General features: G+C 33.1%; 1 protein-coding gene across 2 annotated transcripts; it reads left to right on the forward strand.

Moving 5' to 3' along the window:
* Positions 1–377: 377 nt before the first annotated feature.
* Positions 378–6,343, forward strand: LOC114376222 (4-coumarate--CoA ligase-like 7). Of its 2 annotated transcripts, none has more exons than XM_028334216.1 (8): positions 378–506; positions 595–1,071; positions 1,168–1,750; positions 3,389–3,578; positions 5,026–5,171; positions 5,489–5,556; positions 5,649–5,751; positions 5,861–6,343. In XM_028334216.1, exons 1-8 carry the CDS (start codon positions 484–486, stop codon positions 5,972–5,974), a joined length of 1,704 nt encoding a protein of 567 aa, XP_028190017.1. In that variant the 5' UTR covers positions 378–483; the 3' UTR covers positions 5,975–6,343. The 2 variants fall into 2 exon arrangements, with proteins under 2 accessions (XP_028190017.1, XP_028190018.1); XM_028334217.1 differs by having other exon boundaries at positions 380–506; positions 1,195–1,750.
* Positions 6,344–7,394: the final 1,051 nt, after the last annotated feature.

Below are 7,394 nucleotides of genomic sequence, written 5' to 3' on the forward strand. Positions count from 1 at the left end.
TAAAGTTACAAGTGGTGGGATGGATGGATTCATAGTTTAAAATTCTCATCTTTCCTTCTACAGTAAAATCAATTTTTAAAGCAAAAAATTAGATTTTTTACAACAACAAAATCCATTTTCTTTGCTTTTTAGACAAAAGATCGACTTTTTTTTGGATATTTTAGGTATAAAAGATTGATTTTCTTTAACACAAAAATATTATTTCTCACCTACTTATCTAGTAAAACAACATAATATATCATTTTATTTTGACTCTATTTTTCTTTTTCAAATTACTTATTTTCTATTTTCATCCATCTTATTTCTCTCCTCTACACCAAAACCCTGAGTTTCCAAAGTTACATGAGGTCTGCTGTTTATTATTTTAACCTTGAAAAAGTCATATATCACCATCATCTTAGTTGTGAATTGTGATCCAATTTAAATGCAAGAACAAGGCATATTGTCGACAATTAATGTCTGGCTATCATCTTATCCACGACTATGGGTGTCAATAAACAAACCAGGTGAATTTCCAAATTGCCAAATTCATTCAGAACCCAAAATCCCTTGATTTCCTTCCTTCACCGCACCCACTTATATCTCTTAAATTAGTTTTCCAATGCAGAAAGCAGGGTACGGTGGCGATGGAATATACAGGTCTCTAAGGCCTTGTTTGGTTCTCCCAAATGACCCCAACCTCTCCCTCGTCTCATTCCTCTTCCAAAGCGTTTCCTCTTTCCCATCCAAAATCGCCCTCGTCGATTCCCACTCTTCCCAAACACTTACCTTGGCGCACCTCAAATCACAGGTCGCCAAACTTGCCCACGGTTTCCTCAAACTAGGCATAAACAAAAACGACGTCGTCCTACTGCTCGCTCCCAACAGCATCCACTACCCTATATGCTTCCTCGCTGCCACCGCCATCGGCGCCGTCGTCTCCACCGCCAATCCCATTTACACAGTCAACGAAATCTCGAAGCAAGTCGACGACTCCAACCCCAAACTCCTCATCACCGTCCCAGAATTATGGGACAAAGTCAAGAACCTCAACCTCCCCGCCGTAATTATCGATACGGAAACAGCTCAAGGGTAAGTATTTTATGCTCTAATTTATTTCTTATAAATTAGAACGAGATAATATTGTTAATTGTCCAAAAGGTCTCATATAATAAAAATTTATTTTAGTTCTCACTTATTTTTCGCTCGGTCCAGACTCGTGAGTTTCGAAGCTGGCAACGAGGTGTCGAGAATAACGAGTCTTGACGCGGTGATGGAGATGGCTGGACAGGCGACGGAGCTGCCGGAGAGCGGCGTGAAGCAGGGGGACACGGCGGCGCTTCTGTACTCCTCGGGAACGACGGGGTTGAGCAAGGGCGTGGTTCTGACGCACCGGAACTTCATAGCGGCGTCGGTGATGATCGGAATGGACGACGACCTCGCCGGGGAGCAAGACGACGTGTACCTGTGCGTTCTGCCGATGTTTCACGTGTTCGGGCTGGCGGTGGTGACGTACGCGGCGCTGCGGCGAGGGAGCGCGGTGGTGGTGATGGAGAGGTTCGAGCTGGAGGCGCTGCTGAAGGCTATTGAGAAGCAGAGGGTGACGAAGCTGTGGGTGGTGCCTCCGATCCTGCTTGGTCTGGCGAAACAGAGCGTGGTTGGAAACTACGATCTTTCCTCGTTGAGGCGTATAGGTTCGGGTGCTGCTCCTCTCGGGAAAGACTTGATGGAAGAGTGTGGCAGGCGTTTTCCTCATGTTGCCATTTGTCAGGTAAGAATATGGAACCAAATCAAAAGTATATTTTAGGTGGGATCAATACGGATTTCAAATTTTCATGGTTATCTTCAACTTTGTTGGGTTTTATCATATTCAACTATAGTTATCGGTATTCCATTACACTATCTTTTTATAAAAAATTTATTTTATTTATATATATTTTAAGTAAATTATATATTATGTTTTTAATTGTATTTTAATTCAAACAATATATATAATAGAGAAATTAAAATAAAAAATTAAGAATTTAATTATATTTTAAAGTTTTTTTTATTTAATTATTTAACTAAGTTAATTTATTTATATTTTCAAAAATTATAACAATAAAATCTTTAATATTATATACATATATGTGTTGTGACAAAATAATTTTTTTTTTTTAAATATAATAGCAGATACGTGTATGGTGTAATTTGGCACTCATCATCTTCATTCACATCCTCGTTTAAATAGTTGGAGCCATACTCATATCTGTATCCATATTCGGTCAAAACATGTATTTTCTGTCAAAGAGGTATTTGCCTATACATGATTTTTTGTCATGTCTAATTTAAAGTATATCTATACTTACTAATGTGTATGCCAATGGGATTGAGTCTACTAGAAGGTCTTTCCCAACAACATGAGAATCAAGATTTGAATTTCCACTTAAAGAGCACACACATTTAATGTTTGACATTGTCTCGAACAAAACTATACAGAAAAAAAAAATACTTACTATTGTTATAAAATTAAATTTTATTTTTTAAAAAATAAAGTATATATTTACGTACACTTTTAGCATAATTATTATAAAATTAATAAATCACTCATTTTAATTAGACATCAGTTTAAATAACTTTTACATTGTTATGCATATATTATTTCTCATGATATTGTTTAACAAACTTATCATCTATTATTTTTTTGCCTCCATTAGTCATAAAAAATAAGTAATTATATTTATACATTTACTTTCTCTTCAATTTCATTTTCAACTCATTTTTTTATGTATTTTTTTTTTATTTTTCACCATATATACATCATACTTGTTACTTTCTCTTCATCTCTCTTGTGTACACTCATTTTTACTTAAACATATGGGATATAGGTTCATCATTTTCCAAAAGAACGTAACGTATTCAAATTTTCTTGTTTTAATAATAAAACTATATAATGTAGTTAATTCATTAATTACCACTGGATGAGGGTCACATGACTCATGATGACAAGGACAAAGAAACAAAAATAAGAATTGTAACCTTATGATAATTACGTAAAACAATTAAGAATGTTATCCAACCCAACAACGGATCAAGTCTAAAGTTCGGTATATAATGTAATTGTCATTCAGAAGAAAAAAAGATTGTGCTGTAATTGTCATTCAGACAAATAAAATGTAATGTAATTGTCAACTTTCTTAACACACCTTTAGCTCCTGAGGTGCAATTTTACTTTATTTCATTTAAAGTCTCTTATTCACCAAAAAAAAAAAAGAGCTAAAGTCTCTCAGAACATCGTGAAGTTTGCTACTATTTTAGACATGTTAAGTTCACCAATCTTAAGACTGGTGCTGACCGAATAAACTCTTGACAGTTTGACAATTTTTTTTTCTTTGGTAATATTTATGTAGTATTTTTCTTGTGTTGTCAGGGTTATGGTATGACAGAAACTTGTGGCATTGTTTCTGTGGAGAATCCAAGAGTAGGGGTTCGTCATACTGGCTCAACGGGAACGCTAGTTTCAGGAGTCGAAGCTCAAATAGTGAGTGTGGATACACAGAAGCCTCTCCCTCCTAGACAGTTGGGAGAGATATGGGTGCGGGGACCTAACATGATGCAAGGTAGAGTGCATACCATGGAGCATTCATGCTTATGCATAAAATTCTCAATCTCTAATATTTACTATTGAGAAATGCTACACTCCTTAATATTCTTTTGAACACAAATTTTGTTGGACTCTACTTATTTAATGAGTTTGTATCCCGATTTTGTACTTTTTAGTTAACCAACAATAGATTGTGTGCAGTTATTAGTTCGAGTGGTATTAGACTGAGTTCTTTTAAGTAAGGTCTCGGATTTAAGCCTTGTAATTATGGATGAAAAAAGTATAGTTGGGAGGGGAGAACCCTACTAAAGATAGCTAGTCAAATTTCTCAACGAAAATTAGTCATCAGGGAAGTTAGTAGATACTCCGTACCAATAACATGATTACAATAAAAATAATAGATTGTGTGTTAGAAATAATTTATTAGATAGTGTATTGCTGACACTTCTCTTTGTCATATTACAGAGTCGCGTAACCCTTTACTTCTCTTAGTCAGTGGGGGGATGTTTTTTGCTTTATACAGAGTAATATAACCCTTTACTGAAATATGACAAAGGTCAGCAGCACTCAGCACCATGGTGTCGCATTTTATTGGACTTTGGATCTTTTTTATAAAAAAAAAATGGCTAGAAGCAGTCATGGTAAGGATAAGCACCCCATAATATTGGACTTTGGATCTCAAAACAATTAACCATGGTAAGTTGATAGCTGAATTTCCTAGGCCAGACAGGTTAAGCACACCACTGTCGACTGTATGATAGTTTGGTCTGAATCTGCCAGTTCGGTTCACTTTGTACCTGACACAGCTTGACCATGTCTAGTCTCAGTTCATACAATTGGACACTTATCTTCTCCCTGCTCCCCTTCTGTTCTTTCTAGTTTAGAAAAAAAAGATGTGTGACAAATGCTTTTCTTAAACAAAAGACGTGGTCGGGTTAGATTCTTAAAAAAACATGAGTCCTTTTCCAACATTAATACCATCATATGGTAATGTTCTTGTTATGCTTCTAGGAATATAGTAAGAAAGGGACTTTTGTGGTTATTAGAGCATAAACTGTCTGATGCCCCCTCAAATCTTTTTAGTCAAGACTTTAGTTTATTTGTAAATCCTCTGCCAATGTAAGTGCTCCCCCATGAGTTAATAATCTGATTGAAACAACATCTTCATGCACTGTTAATGTTCCTTCTTCATGCTTTTAAATAATTTTGTGAGCATAATTCATCTTATGACTAATTTGTAAAGGGCATTATAAACTGTGGTGGCTTGGTTTATATTCTCATACAACTATACAAGTCTGACTTTCTAATTGGAGACTGTAATTCAGATTCTTCATTCACTCCATGTTTTCTGCTGGAATGTGGGGGATTAACATGTTTTTTTACTCTATATGGAGTTTGGTATTAATTTGTTCTGTAGGCTTTTCCTATATAAAACTTAGAGCAAATGTCACAAAAAATTTCAGGCTATCACAACAATCCAGAGGCCACGAGATTGACTATAGATAAAAAAGGGTGGGTACATACAGGAGATCTTGGATATTTTGATGAAGATGGACAACTTTATGTGGTTGACCGTATCAAAGAACTGATCAAGTACAAAGGTTTCCAGGTATGTAGTGCAAATACCATGTCAATAATGAAAATGATTTTTTCTGCTATGCAGTACATTGCATGATTATACATCTGAAATCTTAACCAAATCCTTGTGAGTCTCGGTTTACTTGATTATCAGAAGGATAGTGGGGTGTTGAAGTACATTAATTAAACAAATGCTCCATGTCCCAACTTATAAATGTGTCAATTGTAGTAATTTAAGTTCACAATAATGCATGTGCTGCTCTGTTTGTGTAATTATTTGTTTATATTACTATAACCCTTCAGGTTATCCGGGACAATAAATGAGTTTTTTTGCCTCCTTGTAACTAGGTTGCACCAGCAGAACTTGAAGGGCTTCTCGTTTCTCACCCTGAAATACTAGAGGCTGTTGTTGTGCCGTAAGTATCACAAATTATCTGAAGGTTAACTTTACACGTATTTTGTTATCTATTATTAGGAATTCACACTTGAGTTACTTCCTTTGCAATAGATATCCTGATGATGAGGCTGGTGAGGTTCCAATTGCCTATGTTGTTCGCTCACCCAATAGTTCACTGACTGAAGAAGAAATTCAGAAGTTTATTGCTAAGCAGGTAAGAGAAAGATAAAGAATAAAGAATGAGCTTGATCTTTGATCGCATCTGAATTATTAGTCTATGTGCATTTTTGGTAGCTGTTACACATTTTTACACTTGTTTACAGGTTGCACCTTTCAAAAAATTGCGAAGGGTAACATTCATCAACAATGTTCCTAAGACAGCTTCAGGAAAAATTCTCAGAAGAGAGCTTACTGCAAAAGCACGATCCAAAATATAATATATTACATTCTTTTTGGACAAACAATTTCTGAGATATATTGAAAATTAGGAGTGCGCGCATCAGTGCATCCTGCAAGATTAATCTATATACCCAATCAAGTTTAAAATTAAAACCATGCAATAATCCCTCCATAGTCCAGATTATACTAGCATTCCTTTGCATCTGGTGTTTGTGAACTAAATTTTCTTCTTTTGAAGTTAGAAAAAATGTTAAAATAAGAAACAAAAATTTTACAAGTTAAATTTCCATATATACACTATGGTGTATCATAGTAGTATGATTTTTGAGATGATTGTTGTAATAGCCAACAAACTTAATATTTATATCAAGTTATGATTGAGTGATAATATATATTTTTTTTTTTTACATTATAAGAGCATGTACTATTTTTTTCAATTTATTATTCATCGCTAGTTTGAATTAAGGTTCTTTTAAAGCTTAATTTACTAGTTTCAGTAAAACCAATAACTAACAAATGTTTGGGAAAAAAAAATATGAGTATAATATTTATAAGACCTGTTCTAGCCCAAGTGCAGTAAGGCCTAATAGACTCATTTGATAATAAGTGAATAGTCTAATCTGATAGGCCCAATATGGAGCTACCCAGAGGCAGACTAACGTATTGGGGAGGCGAGTATTGGCCCCTGATTTTTTTTAATTTTATTTTTTTAATATATATATATATATATATAAAATATTTTAATATTAAATTAGTTATTTTTATTTGAAGACTTTGATTATAAAAAAATAAATCAAATATTAAGTTGTACACTATTAAATTGTTGGTCTAAATAGTAGTGATCTCATTCAAGATCTTAGATTTCAGCCTTAAATGAAAAAATATATATAATTAAGAAGGGAGACTCAATAAAGACAAAAAGTATTTCATACTAATAATATAATAAAAAAATATTAAGTTATATAAGGCATTCGTTGAAATTTATTTTAATAGATTTTGGATATTTTTTCTTATAAATAAATAATTAATGTAGATTCTTATTATAAAATTATGGTCAAATGACTTATTCGATCTTTTATTTATTTTTTTGTTTAGATTAATTTTTATCTTTTAAAAAGTTTAATTTGGTCATTTCTTTTATTTTTTGTTCATTTTACTCCTTGACTTTTAAAAAATTCATTTTGGTCCTTTTATCTTATTAATTTTTTTAGTTTATTCATTTATCTTTTAAAAAGTTTATTTTGATTATTTATCTTTTTTTTTTCAATTCAATCCTTCAATTCATTTAAGATTGATGTTGTTAATCATTTAAGAATGGACTTTTTAATTAAAAATGAAGTGGAAGGAAAGGAAAAAAAAAACTGAACAAAAATGATTCATTTTTAAAGGATTAACAATGTCAATTTTAAATATACTAAAGCATTAAACTGAACAAAAAAAAATTAAGATAATGGACTA

This window comes from Glycine soja, chromosome 11, assembly GCF_004193775.1.
Source record: "Glycine soja cultivar W05 chromosome 11, ASM419377v2, whole genome shotgun sequence".
Classification (NCBI taxonomy): Eukaryota; Viridiplantae; Streptophyta; class Magnoliopsida; order Fabales; family Fabaceae; genus Glycine; species Glycine soja.